This window comes from Ovis canadensis, chromosome Y (genome assembly GCF_042477335.2).
Source record: "Ovis canadensis isolate MfBH-ARS-UI-01 breed Bighorn chromosome Y, ARS-UI_OviCan_v2, whole genome shotgun sequence".
In the NCBI taxonomy this organism is placed as follows: Eukaryota; Metazoa; Chordata; class Mammalia; order Artiodactyla; family Bovidae; genus Ovis; species Ovis canadensis.
In genome coordinates this window covers 8,380,976-8,408,160 of record NC_091271.1, presented here as the reverse complement: position 1 = coordinate 8,408,160, position 27,185 = coordinate 8,380,976, and the positions used below count along the sequence as shown (strand labels likewise).

General features: G+C 36.3%; 1 protein-coding gene across 9 annotated transcripts in view; it reads left to right on the top strand.

Annotated features, from left to right (window-relative positions):
- LOC138431431 (zinc finger Y-chromosomal protein) overlaps window positions 1-27,185 on the top strand; it is a 125,917-nt gene that overhangs the window by 54,192 nt on the left and 44,540 nt on the right. For 5 of the 9 annotated variants that reach the window (XM_069573580.1, XM_069573581.1, XM_069573582.1 and 2 more), the window contains 7 exons: window positions 826-914; window positions 6,610-7,179; window positions 20,183-20,332; window positions 20,740-20,883; window positions 21,252-21,407; window positions 22,091-22,231; window positions 23,009-26,570. In XM_069573580.1, the coding sequence (XP_069429681.1) occupies window positions 854-914; window positions 6,610-7,179; window positions 20,183-20,332; window positions 20,740-20,883; window positions 21,252-21,407; window positions 22,091-22,231; window positions 23,009-24,192 (2,406 nt within the window). In that variant the 5' untranslated portion in view covers window positions 826-853 and the 3' untranslated portion in view covers window positions 24,193-26,570. Of the gene's footprint in view, window positions 1-825; window positions 915-6,609; window positions 7,180-20,182; window positions 20,333-20,739; window positions 20,884-21,251; window positions 21,408-22,090; window positions 22,232-23,008; window positions 26,571-27,185 lie in introns of those variants that run through there. The other 4 variants (XM_069573588.1, XM_069573587.2, XM_069573586.1 and 1 more) reach the window with 2 other exon arrangements.

The following is a 27,185-nucleotide window of genomic DNA, read 5'->3' as shown; positions in this document are numbered from 1 at the left end:
AATTCATTGGTAGAAAAATGATAGTCTGTATTAAATTCAAAGATGTAATAAGAATTTGGCTGGAATTCCCTCAATATAAAGTTTGTTAAACTTGAATCTTAAAAGAGTCACTTACTGTTAATGGAGAGGAAGCTAGAGGTTGCTTTCTGGGGTCCACAAATGTTTTGTATCTTACTCTGAGTTATGCTAATACAAAAATACACATATATAAATTAAACTAAACACTTAATATTATGCACTTTAATAAAAAAATTACTGAATTGCAGCAGAAAAGAAACAGACTCATAGATAACAAACTATGGGTTGCCAGTGCAAAGGAGAGAAGAAAGATAAGGTAGGAAATAAAGAGGTACAAACTATTACGTGTGAAATAAATAAGCTCAAAGAAATGTGCTACACAGGGAACACAGTCAATATTTTTAAATTATAAGTAGAATATAACTTTCAAATATTGTGAATCACTGTTTTGTATACTTGAAAGTTATATAATAATTGCCCTCAGCTGTTCCTCAATTTAAAAAAAGTTGTTTGTATAGGTTATACTGTGATTAAAACAAAGAGAAAGTCCCCAAACACTGTCAACCTGATTGATTTACTGCCCCTTCTTATGATGTAATTGTCCAAATACTTTGGGAAATCATGATGTTTCCTTTATTTTACATTGATAGGTTTCTGATTAATTGATAAATGTGCCCATTTCAGAAGTATAAATATCATGATATATGTAATATTTAATATTTAATGTAATATTTAATTAATATTTAATATATGTACTATTTAACATTAAATAGTTTAATATTTGGTGTACTTTATTCCCTGGTTTAGGAGCTGTGACTGATGAGAATCAGAGGCCATGGATGAAGATGAACTTGAATTACAGCCACAGGAGCCAAACTCATGTTTTGATGGAATAGGTATATCTGTTTCTTGGTTGTTCCACTTTCCATTTGCCAGATTTGGAATTGTTTATCTATAGGATGGATTTTCAGATCTGTAATTCATTCATACTTAGGTATCTTATCGTGTAAAAACCTCATTGCCAGCTCAATCTTGTCATCAATACCATCAGTATCAAATTCTTAGCTGTTGACTTCATTTTCATTTTTCCCAGTTAAGTCCTGTTAGTTATTTCTGCTGGTATTGGTTTTGTCTTTTTGCTGTAATGCATTTCCACAAATCTGGTGACTGGTAAAATGCATCAGTTTGTTACTTCACATTTTTGTAGGTTGGAAATTCATATACAGTGTTACTGAACTGTCATTTATGTGGAATTTCACAAAGCCAAACTCAAGAGTGTTGGCAGGGCTTCATTCCTTTGCTGATTGCCTTTCTAATTTTGCTTCTGGAGACTGCCTATATTCATTTTCATGTTTTACATGTGTTTCTCTTTAGCAGGAGCAAATTGAGCCCCTGTCATGTTTTGAATCTAACATTCCTTCCTGTCACATTTTCTTGACTCCAGCCAGCAACCCACCCAGGATAATCTGCCTGTATCTTCCATTGACACCCTTAATTCCATCTGCAAGATTTCTTTTACCATGTCACACACATATTTTCTAGATCCAAGAATTAGAGTTTGGATGTCTTTGAGGGACCATTTTGCCTATCACTGGTTCCCAAACATTTAAGTCTCTTGTAAGTGTAAAATCCGTTCATCCTCTCCTGAGGTTCTCAGATTTGGTTTCCAAAATGCTCATGTGAAGTTAAGAAAAATCTAGAGAAAAAAAGTGAAGTTGCTCAGTTGTGTCCAACTCTTTGCAACCCCATGGCCTGGAGCCTACCAGGATTCTCCATGAGATTTTCCAGACAAGAGTACTGCAGTGGGTTGCCATTTCCTTCTCCAGGGGATCTTCCCAACCCAGGGATTGAACCTGGGTCTCCCGCATTTAGAAAAATCTAAAATAGCATCTAAATCAAATGTTCATGATACTCTGGGTATAGTTCATTAGGTATAGCTCCAGGTTTGGAGTTCCTCTTCATCTGCAGTCCTATACAGAAACAAGTATCTACTCTCAATGTAAATGGAAGGGCAGCCTTGAATATCCTGGTTCATTCAAACAGGGTGAAAGGAGGGTGAAGTGGTATTAATAAATGTTCAAAAATAATTGGGTAGGTTAATGCAGTATTCACCATTAGGTTTCATATCCTGGGCATTTAATGGCTGCCTTGAGTTATCCTTCCCTTTTTCATCAAAGATAGTGTTTTTTAACTGAGTAGTTTTGTCTGTGTGCTTCTTATTCCTAGAATATGAAATGCCAACTTTCCTTATGTTGTATTTTTTCTGTCTTCTTTACTCCAAGCTAATAATCCAAACTAGTATTGACTCTGAAAGTACAGTTTTAAAGAATTTGTGAGTCTCTACTGTGTTTCATGGGCATTTTGTTTACTAGATTTACTAGATTCTTTACATGTAGATTTATCTACATGTCTTTTAGAAATAATATCACTTCTTTTTGACTTTTGCCAAGATAATTGAGGGACAATACCCTAAACACCTTAGAAGCATTTTAGTTTGTTTAAATGGTGTGAGACACAACATTTACAGCTTCAGAAAGACCTTGTTCTCAGACAGTTTGGTCTGTCTGAAATTTCAGGGAGTTATAGAGTCACAGACTACTTTTTCTATAGGAAGTTTTGTCCTGACATCACATCACCCCAGGTTTAAGTCTTTTTTCTTTTTTCATCTGTTGAGGCAGAATATCCCAAATTAAGTCCTTCTAGCTTTTTATTTATTCTTCTATAATTTACTTTTCTTTTCTTGAATTTAGCATACCAGCAGAAAGAAACCAGGTTATAGCAGTAACATTGCTGAAAGCTCCTGAGCTAAATATCTGAGTTAAATTTTATAAGTGACGCTTTCTATGGAATTGTAGGATAGAGTTTTGCTAATAAGCTACCCGTCACAACATAACAGTATGTTCCTTTCTTTGGTTTTTGAATAACATATTCCTTTCTACGTTTTGAGCTTTTATTAGCACTGTTTGTTTTTTTTTTTTAACTTGGTGGCTAATTACAATATTGTAGTGGCTTTTGCCACACATTCACATGAATCAGCAATGAGTGTACATGTGTCCCCCATCCTGAACCCCTCTCCCACCTCCCTCCCCAGTCCATCCCTCAGGGTTGTCCCAGTGCACTGGCTCTGAGTGCCCTGTCTCATACATCGAACCTGGATTGGTGATCCGTTTCACATACGATAATATACAAGTTTCAGTGCTATTCTCTCAAATCATCCCACCCTTGCCTTCTCCCACAGAGTCCAAAAGTCTGTTCTTTACATCTGTGTCTCTTGTGCTGTCTTGCATATAGGGTCATCATTACCATCTTTCTAAATTCCATATATTAATACTGTATTGGTGTTTTTCTTTCTGACTTACTTCACTCTCTATAATAGGCTCCAGTCATCCACCTCATTAGAACTGATTCAAATGCGTTCTTTTTAATAGCTGAGTAATATTCCGTTGTATATATGTACCACAGCCTTCGTAGCCATTCGTCTGCCAATGGACATCTAGGTTGCTTCCATGTACTGGCTGTTGTAAACAGTATCAGCAGTATTTTAAAGTCTAGATATGTATTAACTATTTGTACATGGTGACTTAAGTGTTCTCTAAGTCCATAAAAGAATTTTCTGCCTTGATTGTTTCTTCCTTCTGAGTTCTCACTGATGTGAATTGTTAACATCCATATTCCTGTTTGTGGTCTGTTCAAGGGGAAATCAAAGCTATTTGACATTTGTAGGCATCTGTTACAGTACCCCTCCACACTCTGGTATCCAAAATCTATATTCATTTCTATGCCAAACTCTAAACAAATACAACAGTTTAACACAGTGAAATTCTACATTTCACAGTTTCCATAGTCAGAAATCTGTTGTGACATAGCTATGCTATTTGGTTTGGATTTCATGTGGCTGAAATCATGGTGTCAGCAGAGTGTTTCTGGGGCTTTGGGGATGAAACTGATTCCAAGCTAATTTATGTGGTTGGCTGAATTCACTTCCTTACCTTTGTGGGGCCAAAGTCCCTATTTCCTTGTTGGCTGTTCTTTGCTCCTTGCTAATTGTGTACCTTCTGCTTTTCATATTCCAATACCTCCCTCCCGTGCCCACCTCCAGGAACATAGAATTACATGTCTCTCAAAACTAATGTTCTGCTTCAACTCTCTAATGCTAGTCTACGGAATTTCTTTGCTTTAACAGTTTGTGTAATCAAATTGGACCTACCTAAATTTTGTAGTGAAACCACACTGTTTTAAGATTCCTTTAATTTATGCCCAAACTACTCATGTCCTACATACATCGTAGTTTGATACATTCACAATTCCAGCCATTGGGACATTGACATTTTGCAAGGAGGATAGGTCAGGGCAGTCTGTGTACCACACTGCTTTTCATACCAGTCCTACCACTTAACCCAGGCACTTTTATCGCATTCTTAACCTATTATATTAAATTATTTTCCTCAAAGTTATTTTTTTCATTAACTTTGCCACTAGAAAATTAATCTAAAGTAACATATGGATGGTGTCAAATGTGTGTTCATCATGGATCCAGAGATAAAGTATAAACCTGAAATCTTTTGTTTTGATAGTGTCCTACTTATATAGCCCTGTTTCTCAAAAGTTTTCCTGAAAGGAGCCTTGTGCATCAAGCAGATGGACTCTTGCTTTATTCCTCCAACTGCACAAGAATGATGATATTCATGAAGTTATAATAGTAGGAAAAAATATATGACATTTACAAATTACCCATGGTTCTAAGTACAGAATACTGTTAAAATGATTAACACAAGTTCTCTTACACATTCTCGTCTTAAGGATTTCATTCATTGAATTTTATATGATCATATTGCTATATATTAATGAAACAGTAATTAACTTTACCAGGAAATATGGGAATTTTTAACATGAGGTTTCTAAGTCCTATGTATGTGTGTATGTTTCTTAAACAGTGGGGGTTGGTCTTTTTGGTAATTTCTGCTTGATAATAGTGCCTCCCTCTTTGATCACTTGAACATAGTGAAGTGTAGTTGAATTACAGTTACAAAAATAAAATTAAATTAAAATTTAAATGTAAATTAAAATTTAAAATATAAAAATTAATTAAATTTGTAAATACTATTCGTGTTTCTCCACAAGTTTCTCCAAAGAAGTCACAGTCTTTGGAGAAACACACATAATAACTTAAGGGCACAAGGAAGCCTGGGTGAGCATTAGCAAAGGTAGATGGAAGAGCTTTTGTATTTTAACCCTGTTTATTAACACTCTGTTGTTTATCTTTGAGCCAGGCACTTCATCTTATCAGGTCTTCCATTTTCACGTGTCCTAATTATGAAACCTCTCATTACAGTTTTTTCAGAACACTTCCCTTACACTTGCATTTGGTCATCACAACAGTCCCGTGAGGTATGCATGGCAAATACTACTGTCCTCATTTCACTGATGAGGAAACAAAAACTCAGAGGGTAAATGACTTGTCCAGGGTCACAGATTGAATGTCCTAACTGTTCTCTGATTTAGACCTTTTAAAATCAGTTCTCTTTTAATGCTTTTTCACAGTCATGTTTTTAAGATGGAGTTTAAAGTTATCTATTGCATAATGTGAATTATTACAAACACTGAAAACAAATTATCATTGAATATTTTGTCAGAAGTTTTATAAAAAGAAAATGTCCTTTTGTTATTATTTCTACATCTAATTAGATGGGTATTTACTTGTTTAAAGAGTTACTGCATGTTATATTAGGCTTCAGTCATTCTTGATCTTTTTTGTTTGTTAAAGAGTCTGCTCTCAGAGCATGCTCATTGACATAGGGTCATTGGGCTAGGTATCTGTGTAAATTCAGCTTCTCTAAGTCACAGCCAGGAACACTAAGGCAACCAGAGTAGCTAGTTAGCTAAGACTTCCATATCTTTTTTACTGCTCCAAGTGCCAAGATACCAGATTTGTTTTCGTTTATCTATGTCATGTTTGGTTAGGGATATTTTCTTCTTTTCTCACTTATGACATTCTTGTGTTGTGCAAACAACTGTGAACTTGGTGAAGTCCTTTAATCTTGTTGAGCTCCAGTTGATTTCACCTCTCTATCTTCACTCCTTAACTACAGAATGGAATACACTAGAGTTACTTATATTCTGGGAAACTACCCTGGAGATGGAAGGGTAAGGGCTCAGGAAGAGGTTCAGTGGAGGCAAAATACTGTGAACTTGGTCAGGACCCACAGAGACCAACCTCAACCTCCACTGCTTCATGCAGCTGCACATTTTTTCATCTTATGGGTCCTCAGAGATTCTTAGTTGTCTTTCTTATTTTCCCTGTAACTGTGGTGTTCTGTCTCTTTTCATTCATGTGCCTGTCCTTTTAGTTGCTGGGAACTTTTTCTTTTATGACTGCCTTTCTTATTTTTCTATTTCTTTACACTTTAATTGTTTGGGGTTGAGTAAAAACAGTATTTGTGTTAATACTTTATTTCTTAAAGCTGTTTTAATGTTTGAGAAAGCGAAGTATATGGTCTGTTTTCCTGGTGGAAATGAAATAACATTAACATCATTTGAGATTGTCATTCATGCCTACCTGAAATTTGTCATTTTAATTTTTGTATTTTTAAGGAACTGATGCTACACACATGGATGGTGATCAAATTGTTGTGGAAGTACAAGAAACTGTTTTTGTTTCAGATGTTGTGGATTCAGATATAACTGTGCATAATTTTGTTCCTGATGATCCAGACTCAGTTGTAATCCAAGATGTTATTGAGAATGTTGTTATTGAGGATGTTCAGTGCTCAGATATCTTAGAAGAAGCAGATGTGTCTGAACATGTCATCATTCCTGAGCAAATGCTTTCCTCAGATGTAACAGAAGAAGTGTCTTTAGCACATTGCACAGTCCCAGATGACGTCTTAGCTTCTGATATTACTTCAGCCTCAATGTCTATGCCAGAACATGTCTTGACCAGTGAGTCTGTACATGTGTCTGATGTTGGACATGTTGAACACATTGTTCATGGTAGTGTAGTAGAGGCAGAAATTGTCACTGATCCTCTGACAGACGACGTAGTGTCAGAAGAAGTATTGGTAGCAGATTGTGCCTCAGAAGCAGTCATAGATGCCAACGGGATCCCTGTGGACCAGCAGGATGATGACAAAGGCAACTGTGAGGACTACCTTATGATTTCCTGTAAGTCCTGGGGTACAGTGATTGTCAAAGGTGTTTTCAAAGGCTGTCTTTCCTAACTTACATCCGGGGAATATTTTCTTGTCTTAAACTTACATAAAATTAAGATAAATCTCTTAGGCTTGTTTGCATTATTGTTATAGTTTGGTTCCTGTCAGATAAGCCAGAATTAAGGAAAGTTAAATGGTACAAAAATAAATAGTTTTTTCTATATAAGGATTTAGTAGAAAGATAAAAGCTGAAATCATGGAAGATGTAATGAGGCTGTTACCTGCTGTTTTATAATTATCACTGAAATTTGAAAGAGTTTCAGCTTGAAAAAGAAACTCTGTCTTTATAAATGTAGTTACTTTTGTACTTTATGGTCTTTATCCACACCAGTGTCCCTCTTCTCCTTGAGTGATTATATTTTAAAAAATAAATTCTCTTTTGGCTTGGAATTATATTAGTTTAATGCTGTGGAATAAAGTAGTAATGTACAAGAGTGTAAACAATTAATTTACTTAGGTTTTAGATTGATTAGGAATTTAATACCATTGATTTTGCATTCTGCTCTTAGCTGTTAATGGAATACTGGGTTTCTTCATTGTATTTACCTTAAAAAAATGTTTTTTGTTTAAAGTCACCTGGGAAATAGAGTTTAGCTTATACTTTTATGTCATACTTGTAATAGTAGAATCACAGTTTGTAGGAGTTTGCTCTTTTCTAACTTCAGTTTTTCTATATATTCCTTTTATTAATGAGGTTCACTTTGTTGACTAGCTCTGTCATCTAGCTGCTGATTTAAATTACTTGTTTATCCTAAATTGCTAGGTCATGGGACAATTGTTTTCTTTGGAAACAAGTTCTACTGTGTAGATGGAGTTAAGAGGTTCCCATTAATTCTGAGCATAAATCTTTATCCCTCTGTCTTGAGCACAGCACTGTTAAAAGTTACTGCACAATTTTGGGGGGCAGAGATTGTAAGCATTTGTACATTTCTTTTGTAGTCAGGCATATCATATGGCCCAACTTTATAATTATAATTTTTAATACTCAAGTGAACTTGCTTAATAGCTGTCACAAATCTAATTGTGCTGGTTTAATAAATATTCATTAAACTCCTTCTGTGTATAAAACCTTATTCTAGATTTAAGTATTGAGGTTCTTAATAATTTACAGTTTCTGACCTTGATTGTGTATTCTGAAGAAAATGGGATATGGTTAATATTTATCACAACTAATTTAGGTTTTAATTTTAATGAAAATTTAATTAGAATAAAAATTTTTTAAAGATGATTTTATCTAGAGATTTCTATTTCATTGGTATGTATTTGTTTTTGCCTTCTATGAAATATACTTTTTATTCTCTATTGTTATTTAAAACTCTGTGGGGAAGAGAAATGCTTGGCACCTGTTTGTTATGAATGCAGTGAAGTTATGGTCTAATCTGATTTCATACATGATAGAGAAACCTGAGATACTGTTATTGACTTTTAATAATAATAGGAAGTGTCTCAGTTCTTTGAATGTATTTATTCAACATATGTAGATCAAAGAATGTAACAGATGTCTGTTCTCTTTCTAGAAATGTTAATCAGTTATTAAATCTAAATGCCTAAGTTTTTATACATTTAGTGTTGATCTCATCAATTTTCTTCCTTCTGAAGATCTCCCTTAATGACTAAGAAGAATTCTCATTTTTTATTATATAGTAATGTATCTAGACACAAATGATTACTTTTACAGCACAATGGCAATATATAGACTTGCAGTCTAGATGCTGTTGTTGCTTTTAAATTGACCATGTCTTTCTTGAGGATAGAATTTGGTGCATCTTACTTGTTTTAGGTATCTCTCCCATCAAACTCTAAGCATATTAGGTATGAATATTTATTGAATATTGAACACATTAACTTTATGGCTGAAATTCTGTTATTATCATGACCCTTACAGGGCCATCTAGTTTAGATGTTTTAATCAATTGACCTGGTATTATGGTATTAGTTTCCAATTTATGACTGGTTATATTGAACATTTACTATAAAGAGGTTCTGTGATGAGTGAGTAAATGAAGCCCAAACCTTGCCTAATGCATAAACTTAGATGATGCATACAATTTATGGTAGTATTTATAAGAATACAAAGGATGATAAAATATTTATTTCACCTATCTAATATTCTTAAATTCTGTGTTTTTATTCCTTTGTTCAATAGCTAACTGGACATGTTATATACCTTACCATTGTAAGCTCACTACCAGGTGCTTTCTGTTTATCTTTTTAGAATTTATTTTTAAATGGTAAAAGAAAATAACAGTTTAACATACATAGAAATTGTTTCTGAAAAATGAATAAAGATATTTTAGGGATTATATCCTGGTCAGATACTTTCTTTATTTTTGGTTTCACTCTGTCTTTGTTACTGCACATGGCCTCTCTCTGGTCGTGATGAGGGGAAACTACTCTGTAGTTGTGGTATGCAGCCTTTTCATTGTGGTGGCTTCTCTTGTTGCCGAGCATGGGCCCTGGGGCTTGGGGGCTTTGACAGCTGTGGCATACAGGCTTTGTAGCTCCATAGCATGTAAGATCTTCCTAGACTAGAGATGGAACCCATGTACCCTGCATTGGAAGGCAGATTTCTACCCACTATACCACCAAGGAAGTCTTAATCGGTTTTTTAAAGTTTGTTCTGATAAGATACAGAAACAAGGTTTTGTTTGTTAGGCTGAAACTGATGTTTTTTGGTATAAGGACTCTAAAATGTATTTAGGAAATGTATACCAGGTGTACACTGTGTCAAAGGAACTGTTACTCAGCAATAAAAGAAAGTAAATACTAAACTGTTAAATTCAGGAAATCATCATCAAGGTAAAGGTCACTGTGTTGTCACTCTAATCCACTGTATTGTCTGTGTACAAAAGTCTATTTATTGTTTTTTTTTGGCTGTACTGGATGACGTGTGAGATCTTAGTTCATAACTAGAGATTACACCTGCACCCCCTACAGTGGGAGCATAAGTCTTAACTACTGGGACTGTCAGGAAAGTTACCTATATATAACAAAATTTTAAATGCATGTCAGTTTAGTTTAGTTGCTCAGTAGTGTCCAACTCTGTGACCCCATGAATTGCAGCATACCAGGCCTCCCTGTCTATCACCAACTCCCGGAGTTCACTCAAACCCACGTTCATCAAGTCGGTGGTGCCATCCAGCCATCTCATCCTCTGTTGCCCCCTTTCCTCCTGCCCCTAATCCCTCCCAGCGTCAGAGTCTTTTTCCAATGCGTCAGCTCTTTGCATGAGGTGGCCAAAGTACTCGAGTTTGAGCTTTAGCATCATTCCTTCCAAAGAACACCCAGGGCTAGATCTTTAGAATGGATTGGTTGGATATCCTTGCCGTCCAAGGGACTCTCAAGAGTCTTCTCCAACACCACAGTTCAAAAGCATCAGTTCTTTGGCGCTCAGCTTTCTTCACAGTCCAATTCTCACATCCATACATGACTACTGGAGAAACCATAGCCTTGACTAGACGGACCTTTGTTGGCAAAGTAATGTCTTTGCTTTTGAATATGCTATCTATGTTGGTCATAACTTTCCTTCCAAGGAGTAAGCTTTTAATTTCATGGCTGCAGTCACCATCTGCAGTGATTTTACCCATGACAAAAATTATACTTTTAGGAATTCATATAGATATGCTTGCATATGCATGAGATTCTGAATATTTACCCAGAAGCTCTCAGCAATTGTTCTGCAGAGAAAGAGAAAGAGAAATCACTCAGTCGTGTCCAACTCTTTGTGACCCCCTGGACTTTAGCCTACCAGGCTTCTACATCCAGGCATTTTCCAGGCAAGGTACTGGAGTGGGTTACCATTTCCACTGCAGATATGACTTGCAGGGAGACATTTTTTATTGTATATCCTTTGTACTGTTTGAACTTTATACCATGTGTAAACTAGTTGGCAAAACACTTAGAAGCAGGAATAAGAGTTAAATGTGTCATTAATTATCAGTCTCCTGGTCATGTTTTAGAAAATTACAAAAATGAAGTGGTTAAAAAATTGAATTAAACATTATCACAAAATTGATAGAAACTAAGAGGTGACTTTTAAATTGTTATAAGACAGTAAATCTTGAAAGCCAGGCAGAGTTGATTCTTATACAAATGGTCTTTCCTCAAATAGAGTAGCGGCAGTTTTCTCATTAGGAAAAATGGAGGCTAGAAGACAATGGATAATGTATTCAACATGTTAAAAGTTGAACAAAGATTGCCAACCAAGTATTCTCTAACTAAAGTTTTAAAAATAAAGGGGAAATTAAGGCCTTCACATGTTAAAAGAAAAGCTGAAGTAATCAAGACTTGACTAGTGTTGGATAACGATAGGCATGTAAGTGAATGGAGTAGGGTCCCCACATATAAATCTGTACGTCTGTGGTCAGTTGATTTTTCACAAAGTTGTCAGGATAGTTCAGTAAGGTAAAAAATAGTCTCTTCAGCCAATAATAATAAATACTGGGATAACTGTAACTGTCCTGGGATAATTTTACATCCACATATCAATGAATGGAGTTGGGCCACTGTCTGGAACGTATGCAAAAATAACTCAGGACTTCAATGTAGGATTCACTGATGGCACAGTGGAAAAGAGTCCACCTGCCAATGCGGGAGACATGGATTTGACCCCTGGTATGGGAGGATTCCAGATGATATGGAACAACCAAGTCTGTGCACCGTAACTATGGAGCCCACATGCTGCAGCGGCTTATGCTCATGCCTAGAGCCTGTCCTCTGCAACAAAAGAAGCCACTGCAATGAGAGCCTTGGGCACCATAATGAAGAGTAGCCCTTCTCACTACAACTAGAGAAAGCCTGTGCAGAGCAAGGAAGACCCAGTGCACCAAAAAACAAAATGTTGAGTATTTTTAAAACTAACCTTAAAAAAGAAAAAACTTAAATGTGGGAGTTTAAATTCTAAAATACTGAGAAGAAAATTAGGTGAACGTATTAAATTGAATTATTAATGGCAGTAGCTTCTCAGGTTTGGCACCAAAATCCACAAACAACAAAGGAAAAATGAATAGAACTAAGTCAGATTTGAAATTGTTTTTGTTTCTTAGACACTATCAAGAAACTGAAAAAATAACTCAGTGTTGGAGAAAATTTTTCTATGTATTTCTGAAGCCTGTATTCAAGGGTCTAGGAACCAGATTATTAAAGTTTTACAATTCAGTAAAAAAAACAAAAAGACAACCTAATTTTGAAAATGGGCAAAGAACTTGAGTGGATATTTCACCAAAGGAAAAAGTAAGCATATAGAAGATCAATGTTATTAGTTGTCGTCGTTAGTAGTAGTCATTAAGTAGTCACTAAGTTGTGCCCAAATTTTGTGTGACCCCAGCCACAGAAGGGTTCAGTCAGGCTCCTCTGTCCATGGAATTTTCCGAGGCAAGAATACTGGAGTGGGATACTCCAGTGGAATACATTTCCTTTTCCACAGGATCTTCCCAACCTAGTGATCAAACTTGGGTCTCTTGCATTGGCAGATGATGAATTTACCATCTGAGCCACTTGGGAAGCCCATTTACTTGTCATTGCAGTGTGTGTGCTCAGTTGTACCTGGCTCTTTATGACTCTGTGGACTGTAGCGCACCAGGCTTGTCTATATGTGAGTTTTCCCAGACAGAATACTGGGGTGGGTTGCCATTTCCTTTTTTAGGGGATCTTCACTACCCAGGGATCAAACCTGGATCTTCTACAGACTTATTCCTTAACTGATGAGCTGATGGGGAAGCCCGATTTCTATTTTACTTGGTAGAAAAGGAGAAAAGGGATGTTTTTAGGAAGATAAATTGGTAGCAGTGTCAGGGTGATAAGTGGGAACCCTGGAGAGGGAAGATCCAGTAGATAATCATTAGGTTTCTGGGATCTGAACAGTGATTTGACAAATCTTGAAAGATTAGGCAGTTTAAGTAAATGGAGAGATAAGCCATATGTTTGCATTTTATATTTTAACATATCATAACAGATGGTAAAAGATAGCTCAGTTTATGAGGTTAGTTTAGAAAAAGTACAGTACCAGTGCAAATTTGATACCATTTTTTTCATGTAAAATCATAAACAATTTTTTTCCAGAAGTTTAGAGAAGTAAGACAACATAACCTGGTGAAAAGTAAAATGAAACAGTTCTTGAAGACATCTTTCTCATTCCTTCTCCATCAGCTTTTACTTAGTAAGCTTTTGGCAGTTAACATGCCACCCCGGAACTTTCATTTCTTTATCTGTGAGAAGGGAGACAAAATGTTTAGAACTGCCAAAGAAATTCTAAAATGCCACGTGTAGAAGGTAGCTCTGATTAGAAGCAGTCCTAATTTCTAGAAATTATGCTTTCTGTTTGGAGTGGCCTGATTTGAAAGCTCTATTTCTTTCTTGTTACGTGACTCAATTTAATGCAGGCTTTAAGTTTTAATTTTAAAATTAGTTTTAAAATCAGAAGTTGAGTAGTAACAGGACACCTATATTTTTAAATTTTTATTTTTTAATTTGGTGCAGAGGAAGAGCTCTGCTGTGGTTGGTTGGTTTGTTTTTATGGCCACACCACAGGACTTGGAGGATCTCAGTTCCCTGGCCAGAGATTGAGCCAAGGCCCAAGCAGTGAAAGCCTGAAATTTTTAACTGCTTGGCCACTAGGAAACTCCCTTAATTGCATATTTTTAAAACCATAGACACAACTAGAAGAATCTTTTACAAGCTACAGGTAAATATGTGATATTTTGGAATTTGAAAATTATTAAACTTCCCAGTCCTCAAGAGTTTTATTTTATGATTGCCTACACACCACTTGTAAAATAATCAGGTATGTTCTCACAGACACCGAACATTAGATTTTTCAGTACCTGGCTTCACTGGTATCTCAGCTGGTAAAGAATCTGCCTGCAGTGCAGGAGAGCCTGGTTCAATTCCTGAGTTGAGAAGATTCATGGAGAAGGGATAGGCTACCTACTCCAGTATTATTGAGCTTCCCTGGTGGCTCAGATGGTAGAGACTGCCTGTACTGTGGGAGACCTGGGTTTGATCCCTGTATTGGGAAGATCCCCTGGAGAAGAGAACAGGTGCACACTTCAGTATTCTGGCCTTACTAATTCCATGGGCTCTAGTCGAAGAGTTGGACACAGTTGAGCAACTTTCACCCACACTTTGAATCATTTTTTTCAGATTTGCCCAAAGAGGCCAGCTTCATCTGTAATTAAGGTTCTTAGTGGTTGGTTCTTCAAAGAATTATAAATTTATTCTGGATTTTCCTACCTTATTTGCTGAGATCTTCACCCTCTAATGCTATCTTAGTTTGAAACCCCCAAGTCACTTTAAGGGAAATAATCTTAATTAGGTCTGATATATTATAGTAGTTTGATACGTAGTCATGCAAAAATACTCAGGTTTGGGGGGAAAAAAAGGCTGTGTACACATCAGACCCAGAGTTAAGGACACCATACCTTTTTGTCCTCACAAGCTGTATTTATTAAACATTATCAAGACATTTTAGATAAATTCACAGTTCAGGGAAGGAGGAGTGGGTGTGTGTGTGTATTTATTAATAATTGCCAACAGTTCAACAAGCTGGGCTTTTTGAATCTTGGTACCATCATTAACTTCTTATCTACCAACTTGTTCTCCCACAGTCATCAAGTTCTTTTCCCAGTCTTACCAGTCTCTTACTTTTAAACTTGAGTCTTTGCCCTCTCTTGTGTATATGTGCTTGAAACCACAAGTCAGGACTTTTTTTTTTTTTTCCTTGCTTTCTACATTTCTCACTACTGTCCAGCCCTCTGCCCCAAACAACGCACCTACCTTACTGTTGCTGTTTACTTCCAGGACTCAAAAAAAACAATGTGCATCCTCCGGGATAAAGAAATTTTCTTGATCTTTGTTTCTAGTCTCTTTCTATCCAAGATCCTGATGTAGCAGTTCAGTCTTCTAATTCCAGAATCTCATTTTCTTTATTATCCACAGACTTTGAACATGCTGATACATTTTTTTATCAGATAGTAATCACTTTGATTTAGCAGTCCTTTTGGATTACTGCTCCTTTGTCCTCCTTTTTTAAACTAAGCATTAAAGAAATTGACATCTTACATCAGATGCTTACACCTGCTTCAGTCTGACCCCCACAGCGTTCACTAAAACACTTTTCATCAAGAACATCAGTGACCTCTGAGTTACTGTAGGCCAATGTAGTTGTTCACTCTTAACAATGTTTGGGTGTTGTGTTACTGTATGGGTTTATAGAAGGATTTACCCTTCCATAAGATTTCAGAATGCTGTTTGAAAGCAGTTTTATGAAGTAATTTCTTAGGGAAAGTGATAGTGTTTATTTGTAGTAAGCAAGAAACTAAAGTGTCCATTTTTCATGAGTGTAATACCAAATTTATCTGAATATTCTACATAAGAATATTCTTCACTTCTGTATAAGAATTAGGTTAAACAGAGGTAATTTTTTGATCTTTCAAGGGAAATGGTGGATGATTTGGAAAAGTATTTTAAACATATCAAACTCTAAATTCTTTATAAACCATTGTTAAGAATTTAAGGCATAAAAAATTACATAGTCAAAACCATCACCACAGTCTTAGGTGAATTGTACTTGAGTCATGAACATATTCAACTGGTCAGTTTTCAGAGAAGCCATCTTGGGTTAAATATACTGATCATTGGCTTTTCTAAAAAGTCACCTTAAATATCAGAGAAAATATTCTTAAAATAATGAAAGTTGAAGAATGTTAGTTGGGAGTCAGATGGGTCAAGTTTTGCCAGAATACAGGTGGTGCTAGTGGTAAAGAATGCTCCTGCCAGTGCAGGAGACACGAGGATTGGGTTTAATCCCTGGGTCAGGAAGATCCCCTGAAGGAGGACCTGGCGACCCACTCCAGTATTCTTGCCTGGAGAATCCCATGGACAGAGAAACCTGATGGGATACATACAGCCCAGGGGTTTGCAAGGAGTTGGACATGACTGAGCACACACTGCATAGGAACCTGGAATGTCAGGTCCATGAATCAAGGCAAATTGGAAGTGGTCAGACAGGAGATGGCAAGAATGAACATCGGCATTCTAGGAATCAGCGAACTAAAATGTACTGGAATGGGTGAATTTAACTCAGATGACCATTATATCTACTACTGCAGGCAGGAATCCCTCAGAAGAAATGGAGTAGCCATCATGGTCAACAAGAGTCTGAAATGCAGTACTTGGATGCAGTCTCAAAAATGACAGAAGGATCTCTGTTCATTTCCAAACCATTCAGTATCACAGTTATCCAAGTCTGTGCCCCAACCAGTAACACTGAAGAAGCAGAAGTTGAACGGTTCTATGAAGACCTACACGACCTTTTAGAACTAACACCCAAAAAAGATTCCTTTTCATTGTAGGGGACTGGAATGCGAAAGTAGGAAGTCAAGAAACACCTGGAGTAATAGACAAATTTGGCCTTGGAATGTGGAAAGAAGGAGGGCAAACACTAATGGAGTTTTGCCAAGAAAAGGCAGTAGTCATAGCAAACACCCTCTTCCAACAACACAAGAGAAGACTCTACACATGGACATCACCAAATGGTCAACACTGAAATCAGATTGATTATATTCTTTGCAGCCAAAGATGGAGAAGCTCTATACAGTCAACAAAAGCAAGACCAGGAGCTTACTGTGGCTCAGATCATGAACTGCTAATTACCAAATTTAGACTTAAATTGAAGAAAGTAGGGAAAACTGCTAGGCCATTCAGGTATGACCTAAATCAAATCCCTTATGATTATACAGTGGAAGTGAGAAATAGATTCAAGGGCCTAGATCTAATAGATAGAGTGCCTGGTGAACTATGGAATGAGGTTCGTGACATTATGCAGGAGACAGGAATCAAGACCATCCCCATGAAAAAGAAATGCAAAATGGCTGTCTAGGGAGGCCTTAGAAATAGCTTTGAAAAGGGGAGAGGCAAAAAGTGAAGGAGAAAAGGAAAGATAGAATAGCAAGAAGAGATAAGAAAGCCTTCTTCAGCAATCAGTGCAAAGAAGTAGAGGAAAAGAATAGAATGGGAAAGACTAGACATCTCTTCAAAAAAATTAAAGATACCAGGGGAATATTTTATGCAAAGATGGGCTCGATAAAGGACAGAAATGTTATGGACCTAACAGAAGCAGAAGATATTAAGAAGAGGTGGCAGGAATACACAGAAGATCTGTACAATAAAGATCTTCACGAGCCAGATAATCAAAATGGTGTGATCACTCATCTAGAGCCAGACATCCTGGAATGTGAAGTCAAGTGGGCCTTAGAAAGCATCACTATTAGCAAAGTTAGTGGAGGTGATGGAATTCCAATGGAGCTGTTTCAAATCCTGAAAGATGATACTGTGAAAGTGGTGCACTCAATATGCCAGCAAATTTGGAACACTCAGCAGTGGCCACACGACTGGAAAAGGTCAGTTTTCATCCCAGTCCCAAAGAAAGGCAATGCCAAAGAATGCTCAAATTACCGCACAGTTGCACATATCTCAACATGCTAGTAAAGTAATGCTCAACATTCTTCAAGCCAGGCTTCAGCAATACGTGAACCGTGAACTTCTAGATGTTCAAGGTGGTTTTAGAAAAGGCAGAGAAACCAGAGATCAAATTGTCAACATCTGCTGGATCATGGAAAAAGCAAGAGAGTTCCACAAAAACATCTATTTCTGCTTTATGCCAAAGCCTTTGTGTGGATCACAATAAACTGGAAAATTCTGAAAGAGATGGGATACCAGACCATCTGACCTGCCTCTTGAGAAATCTGTATGCAGGTCAGGAAGCAACAGTTAGAACTGGACATGGAAGAACAGACTGGTTCCAAATAGGAAAAGGAGTACGTCAAGGGTGTATATTGTCACCCTGCTTATTTAACTTCTATGCAGAGTACATCATGAGAAATGCTGAGCTGGAAGAAACACAAACTGGAATCAAGATTGCCGGGAGAAATATCAATAACTTCAGGTATGCAGATGACACCACCCTTATCTTGTTGGAAGTGAAAGAAGAGAGTGAAAAAGTTGGCCTAAAGCTCAACATTCAGAAAACGAAGATCATGGCATCTGGTCCCATTATTTCGTGGGAAACAGATGTGGAAACAGTGTCAGACTTTATTTTGGGGGGCTCCAGAATCACTGCAGATGGTGATTGCAGCCATGAAATTAAAAGACACTTACTCCTTGGAAGAAAAGTTATGACAACCTAGATAGCATATTCAAAAGCAAAGACATTGCCGACTAAGGTCTGTCTAGTCAAGGGTGTGGTTTTTCCTGTGGTCATGTGTGGAATTGAGAGTTGGACTGTGAAGAAGGCTGAGCGCCGAAGAATTGATGCGTTTGAACTGTGGTGTTGGAGGAGACTCTTTCTTGAGAGTCCCTTGGACTGTAGGGAGATCCAGCCAGTCCATTCTGAAGGAGATCAGCCCTGGGATTTCTTTGGAAGGAATGATGCTAAAGCTGAAACTCCAGTACTTTGGCCACCTCATGCGAAGAACTGACTCATTGGAAAAGACTTAAATGCTGGGAGGGATTGGGGGCAGGAGGAGAAGGGGACGACAGAGGATGAGATGGCTGGATGGCATCACTGACTTGATGGTCGTGAGTCTGAGTGAACTCCAGGAGTTGGTGATGGACAGGGAGGCCTGGCGTGTTGTGATTCATGGGGTCGCAGAGAGTTGGACACATTGAGCAACTGAGCTGAACTGAGCACACGTGCTTTGTTTAGATCATTAGCTGTATGACCTCAGATAAGTCATTCGACTTGCACAAACATCTTTCCTCTCCTTCAAAATTTTAAAAATGCTTTAAAATCTCCCAGGTAAATATTCAGTGATTGGATAGATAATCACTTAATAAATGTTAGGTATGTTATTAGCATTATCACATTCTTTTTCTAGGCTTTGGTTCTGTTTCTCTGTGCAGTTGTACAAGATAGACGAGTTAGTGGCCAAAGCAGAGAAGACTCCTTTAGTCTTTGCTTAATGCACATGTTGATGATGAATTGAATTTTACTGGCTTGGTTTTTATCAGTCTTTGCCAGAGTTTCTTTTGTGCCACAGACAGCAATGCATGAAAGGTTACATGATTTGGGAATTATATTTTTCATATTAATTTTATTCTGAATATGTTTCTTTGAAAGATTTTTAAGTTCTCAAATCTTAAGCATAATGCTGCCACATATTTTTTTCTTCTGTTATAAAGTTCAAAATAGGATGTATTTGTTCTTTGTATTCAAGTCTCTAATATTGGAAACCATGTGAGTGTCAGTATATAGGAAAGAGTTGTTTCTCTTTTTTGCAAAACACCTAACCTTCTTTAGGGTTTATAGGAGTATGTTGAAGTATGGATTTACTGCATTCTCAAGCAGTGACCCAGACTTACCACTTTTTACAAAACTCAAGTATGTGTGTTTGTATGTATTATATGCATGTACATACCATGTCGGTGAGTATATAGTTCTGTGTGAAACAGTTTGATGTTTATACTGACCAGTGCAGTGTGCTTTTTTGAAAAACATTCTGATTTTTAAAAAATACATATAATTCTAATACAAACTGATAAAACCAGACTGTACTCAGGAGTAGTAAACATGAGGTAACACCAATAAAAATCTTTATATTAAGGCTGTTACTTGCTGATTTTTCTAGTAGGACATTTTCCACAATATCTTTGAGATTATAAAATGCTTTTAACCTTACTGATATGTGTATCTAAAGGTAAAATATTTTATTTCATCACTTGTGTTGGTTTCCTGAATTGCCAGCATTTTACTTTGAAGTATTTTACCTTAATAGCTTGCAGAATTTTCAAAATTTTAGGAAACTTTCAAGATTTATTCATTGAATCATCTACTTTCTAGGTAGAATCATTGAGTTTTACATGAATCAATTTAGAGATTATATTTGGAAAAAAAGAATTTTTGAAAATGATAATATTTAAGTTTCTGCGGTTAGTAAGTTATGTCTTTCCTGCCTTTTTAGTGGATGATGATGGCAAAATGGAACAGGACTGTTCTGCTGGTATGACCATAGACAGAGAGTCGGAAATTGATCCTTGTAAGGTGGATGGCACTTGCCCTGAAGTCATCAAGGTGTATATTTTTAAAGCTGACCCTGGAGAGGATGACTTAGGTAAGGAGAAACCTTGAGCACATTATGTGTGCTTTGTGCTCACTTGTGTCCAGCTCTCTGTCCAGGGGATTTCTAGGCCAAGAATACTGGAGTGGGTTGCCATTTCTCTCCCCAGGGTGTCTTCCCAACCCAGGGCTCAAACCTGCATCTCCTGCCTCTCCTGCAGGGGGAGAGAGATTCTTTTCCTCTGCTAAACATGGGGAGATCCCCATCAAACACTTTAACCTAATTAATTTAGGGTGTTTTAGACTGGAAATACTTGTAATTGTTTCTGAAGATAACTTTTAAAACAGGTTTTTATTGTATTAATATACAGAAGTATTGAAGGAGCTAATTACTTATTAAGATGAAACAGGAAGAAATGAACTTTTCACATAAATACTTGGAATTGTCATCTTCCCTGATAGGTGGGACTGTTGACATTGTGGAGAGTGAGCCTGAGAATGATCATGGAGTTGAACTCCTTGATCAGAGTAACAGTATTCGTATGCCAAGGGAAAAGATGGTTTATATGACTGTCAGTGACTCTCAACAAGAAGATGAAGATTTAAGTAAGTAGGTGGCCTTTTTGTGGGAGAGCATTTTATGTTTCTATATGCTTTAAATTTTTAAAAGTGTACCACTATTTGAAGGAAGAAAAGTAGTACTATGGCAAACATTATTGTACTGCCATAGTACAAAGAAAATATCATTGATTCTTGATGTTTACTCAAGATATCATTTTATAAACAAATTATGGTGGAAACCAAGAAAATAATTCATTGAATAAATGTTTATAGTGTATTTACTATGTGAAGGTAATATTCTAAGTATGTAACACTTGAACTTTCTGTTTATTAACAGAATTCAAATAAAAATATTTTTCCTATCTCATCTGTAAACTTGGTCAAAAAAGTGGTTCTGTTAATTTTGTACTCAGATGTTGCTGAAATTGCAGATGAAGTTTATATGGAAGTGATTGTAGGAGAGGAAGATGCTGCTGTTGCTGCAGCAGCTGCTACCACTGTTCATGAACAGGAAATGGATGACAGTGAAATCAAAACCTTCATGCCAATAGCATGGGCAGCAGCTTATGGTAAGTCACATTGCAGCTTTAGGATTGTATGGTTCTTGAACATGATTTCAGAATAAAAAAATAGGTTTCATTGTCATAGGTTTCAGAAATATGAATACTAATGAACTGATTTAAGTAAAAACTGAGAAAAATGATAGTCTATCATTTGTCTTTAACTTTAATAGGAACTTTCTTTATGCTTATGTTTTCTAAGAAGTATGAAGACTTCCCAGAGGGCATCCCAGGTGGCTCAGTGGTAAAGAATCCATCTGCCAGTGAAGGAGGCCTGGGTTTGATCCTTTGGTTGGGAAGATACCCTGGAGGAGGGCATGGCTTCCCACTCCAGTATTCTTGTGTGGGAAATACCATGGACAGAGGAGTCTTGTGGGCTACAGTCTGTGGGGTCTCAAAGAGTCAGACATGGCTGAGCATACATGCATGTAGATTTTCAGACCCGTATTTTTCATCTTTAGTATGTAATTTGTTTGAATGAGAATGAGAGTTAATGGGGGAAAATGATGCTATATTTGGAAGCTAGGCATTTTCTTTCATGTTATGCAAATATGCCCAATGTTTATACCTAGATAGGGAATTTCTCTCATTCATGAGTATCATGGCTTTACATTGTTGTCATTAATAAAGAGTCCCTAATTCTTTATAATTTATAATACTGTATAATTTTGTTTTTTAATGCACATTGTTAGGTAATAATTCTGATGGAATTGAAAATCGGAATGGCACTGCAAGTGCTCTCTTGCACATAGATGAGTCTGCTGGACTTGGCAGACTGGCTAAACAAAAGCCAAAGAAAAGGAGAAGACCTGATTCCAGGCAGTACCAAACAGGTGAGGGCACATGAGTTCCACAGCACAGCATGCTTTGCGAGCTCTCAGAAGAAATTCCAGTATATATTCTGTAAAGGTGTTGTGATGGCATTTTAGGTGCTAGAATACATGCACTGAATTTTGAAAATACAGTTTTTAAGAATTAAGTGATATTCATGAATGATTTCCTTTCATAAAAATAGTTTTGAATCAGAATGTAATTCAGGGAAAACATTGCAAACTATCAGGTTACTTTATTGGAAATGCAAGTAAATCACTAAAATGTTATGTTGGTTAACTTTAAATGAAAAAATTTTAAGTCGTTTTGTGTCAGCATGAAGCAGGCACATTCACAGAGGAGCAGGACAAATACTACAGCTGTTAATTGAATATATTTCTTTCCTGTATTGCTTGTCTAGTGATTTACACATTAGAATTTTTTATGGCTATGATTGTAGCTTACTGTCAATATAAATTTGACAGTTGACAAAACCAAAATGGTTGAGCTTTATGAATGTTTTCCCCAGATATCTAAGCAAGTATGGCTTTCAATTTTTGCTGCTTCATGTATTTTAATTGGGTTTTTATTATATTTTAATTATATTTTAATTGGTACAGTCATTTTGAGTTTTCTGGACCAAATTCACTTTATTACTATGCTAACTATGTTTTTTGTTGAAAAGTGTAATATATAAGAAAGAGTGCTTGTAAATGTGTTCAGAACTCACTTTATATGCTTGAAGAGACGACAACTGAACTTCATTTGATCACTCATGCTCCTTTCTTCTCCTTTCTTAGCAATAATTATTGGTCCTGATGGACATCCCTTGACTGTCTATCCTTGTATGATTTGTGGGAAAAAATTTAAGTCGAGAGGTTTTTTGAAAAGGCACATGAAAAACCATCCTGAACACCTTACCAAAAAGAAGTACCGCTGTACTGATTGTGATTACACTACCAATAAGAAGATAAGTTTACACAATCACCTGGAGAGCCACAAGCTTACCAGCAAGGCAGAGAAGGCCATCGAATGTGATGAATGTGGGAAGCATTTCTCCCATGCTGGGGCTTTGTTCACTCACAAAATGGTGCATAAGGAAAAAGGAGCCAGCAAAATGCATAAATGTAAATTCTGTGAGTATGAGACAGCTGAACAAGGGTTATTAAATCGCCACCTTTTGGCAGTCCACAGCAAGAACTTTCCTCATATATGTGTAGAGTGTGGTAAAGGTTTTCGTCACCCATCAGAGCTTAGAAAGCACATGCGAATCCATACTGGAGAGAAACCGTACCAATGCCAGTACTGCGAATATAGGTCTGCAGACTCTTCTAATTTGAAAACGCATGTGAAAACTAAGCATAGTAAAGAAATGTCTTTCAAGTGTGACATTTGTCTTCTGACTTTCTCAGATACCAAAGAGGTTCAGCAACATGCTCTTATCCACCAAGAAAGCAAAACACACCAGTGCTTGCATTGTGACCACAAGAGTTCAAACTCTAGCGATTTGAAACGTCACATAATTTCAGTTCACACAAAGGACTACCCTCATAAGTGTGACATGTGTGATAAAGGCTTTCACAGGCCATCAGAACTCAAGAAGCATGTGGCTGCCCACAAGGGTAAAAAAATGCACCAGTGTAGACATTGTGACTTTAAGATTGCAGATCCGTTTGTTCTAAGTCGCCATATTCTCTCAGTTCACACGAAAGATCTTCCATTTAGGTGTAAGAGATGTAAAAAGGGATTTAGGCAACAGAATGAGCTTAAAAAGCATATGAAGACACACAGTGGCAGAAAAGTGTATCAGTGTGAGTACTGTGAATATAGCACTACAGATGCCTCAGGCTTTAAACGGCATGTTATTTCCATTCATACGAAAGACTATCCTCATCGTTGTGAGTACTGCAAGAAAGGGTTCCGAAGACCTTCAGAAAAGAACCAGCACATAACGCGACATCATAAAGAAGTTGGCCTGCCCTAACAGCAATACTTCTACAGTCTTTGTAGGGATACTGGCCTTGAAAGCAGAAATTTCATGTTAAAGCTAGTCAGTCTTGTTCATATACAGTACTGTATATTGATTTATACTGTGTACAGATAGGATTATTTCTTCTTAACTTTTCATTTTACTGTGTAGAGTACTCTACATAGTGTTTTGCATCCTCTTCATTTTAAATGAGGAAGAGTAGCAACCAAAATTTTGTTTTTAATAATCTCTGAGTCTACATTGAATTTTTCAGTCTTAAAAGTTTTACTCTTTTTTTATTCACCTATATGGTACTCTTCTAAGACCGTGTAAAGATTTAAAAAAACATAGTATTGGTAACTCTAAAAGTAATCATTCTCTCATTTTCCCCATATAAATTTTAGCATTAAACAGAAACATCTGCTAATGTCAATGACAGATTTTACTGTCAGGTCTAAATTACAGCACAAAAGTCATTTCCTTGTCTGGCTTAACACTTTCAGGCCACATGACCATGAAACTTCCCAGTTGAAACTCTTCATTTGCTAAATATAGAATATTGGCTAGGTTTGTGTTTAATTTTCATCCTGTTTAACAGAAAAAGTGTGCTATGTTTTACCCTCTTTGTAGTGTTGTGGGGTTTTTTTTGCCAGCATAGCATGCTTTTAGAAAGTCATATTGAAAGGTTTTGTTTTTCCTGTTTTTTAATTCTTTTGTCTATACTCCTTTGTTTTGGACTGGTTGTGTTCTGCAGATTATACTTTGAACTAAATTGAAATTGTTTTAGAGATGTATGTGGCTCATAGATTGCACAACTGCATGTGTAAGGTACCCCCAAATTTTATGTGTACCTTTTTGTTGCTTGCTTTATGTACGTCCGCACCCAATCCCAAATTTTAAGTCTATAATGGGGAGAATTAAAGGTACTATAACCTGGAAGATTCAGGGTATATGAAGGAGTGTTTTCCCCAGCTTGTAATTCAGAGGTTAAAATTTAGCTGAAGAATTGGTGGGGGGAGGAGGAAATGACACTAGTTATTGTAAAAAGTTACGATAACCATCTTTGGTAATTGGAAAAGGAAAGTAATGTCTAGATAGAATGCTTACTTAACAGCTTCATCTTTTATACCTTAAAAAATTTCTGAAAAGCTAATGGAGTATCAAGTATCAAGACATTTGTCTCTCAGTTCTGACTGAGAAGCTTTTAAAGAAACTGTCATCTCAGCGAATAAGAAGGTAGAGTAACAAAAGTAGATCTATATACTGAAGATTACTGCAAAATAACTTGACAGGGGTTGACATTTTAACATATAAAATGAATTCAAACAGTTAGTTACAATTTGGTTATGTTAATACAAATTTTATACCACAGTTAAACTCTTTTTAGTGTGTTAGTGCTTAAATTAGCTACTGGCATATATACACTAGCACACTGGGGGAGATTAGAAATGTTTTTTTTTCCTTAGGATAAGTACCTTACAACTTCATCATATGGTGCTTTCTTCTACGCCTGTGAAAGTTTCACCTTCTGCCTTTCTGTGTGCCATTACTATTCATGTTCAAAAGTTATATTAATAGGGTTAGAAATCAAATTGTTTGGGCTTATTGACAGCCACTCAAGGCTAGGTTAATTTATTCTCATTCTAAATCAAGTGCTTTAGGTACATAGGAATTTAAACAATGCCAGCCACAGTCACAGGATGGATTTTGGAACCTCTGCCTTCTTGGCCTCCATGTATGTCCCCACCTGTTTTAGTATCCACATGTTTTAGTATCCATCTCTTGTCCTGTTCTGGAAAATTGTTTCTGTGTGTAAGAATCTTTTAAATCTCCCTGAATTTGTTAATCCCTTAAGTAACAGAAAATGTTTAATGAAAGTTTACATTTATGAATTTTAGAACATTCTGTAAAATTAATACAGATAAATAGCTATTTATATTTTAAAGAATACACTGAAAGATAAAGAACACAGAACTTTACATATTTCTCATATATTCTGGAGTCACAGTTGTTTTAAAGCACAATATTGAAACCTTCAAAAGGTATTTAAGGATTTGGTCAAGTAAATATGGTGAAATATTTCCCTTCATAAAGAAAAAATTAAATTGTACTTACTGTTACGTGCTGATATTAGTTGAAGTTGTTTCAATCCTTAAAACAACTGATTAGCAAAGCTAAAAAAAAGTATGTTTCAGTGTAATGTTTTAAAGAGGTACCAGTTTTTAGAAAACATAAGTTATTTGTTGAAATAACCTGTTAAATATTGTATGTTCCTTCCTCTGTACATTGTAAAATACTTAATAAGAAATTCATACAGAGAAATGTGACACTATTATAAATGTGTACTTAAGAGTAACAGGAAAAAATAAAAATCAGACTTATTTTCCTGATAATCAGTGTTTAGTCTGTTACCAGTACAAAGTAATACTTCTTTAAGGGGAAAAAAAAAATACAATTTTGTTAAATCTAATAAACATAAAACAGTGGACTGTTTTTTCTGGATTTTTAAATTCTCTGTGTAGCAGTGGAATATGTTCAGAATACTTAGTTGCCCTTCCTTTTTTGACTTGGTTAGAAATGTTTCCTGTGATTTTGCAGGTAATACTTTACAGTAGTTGATTGTTGAATCCTGTTAATTATCATATCTTTGAATTTTTTTTTCTTTTTTGGAAAAGATTCATTTTTTCAATGTTTCCAAATTCTGAGGTTTCCCGTGTATAAAATTGTTTTAGAGCACTTAAAGTTCATTTCAGTATGAGAGCACAAGAATCAGTGGTGATGATTACTATATTCATAGCAAAGAACCTGTCCTTGAGTTATCCTTTTGTGCCCAGTTTGGAGGTGCGTTATAAACACTGACAGAATGGGTTATTGTCATGGTAAAGTTAGAAGCTAGACTCTTAAATTATCAGGAATTGTCTTAGTCCATTCAGAATGCTGTTGTGGAATACCATAGAGTGGTTAGCTCATGAACAACGGATAAGTATTTCTCACAGTTACAGAGGCTG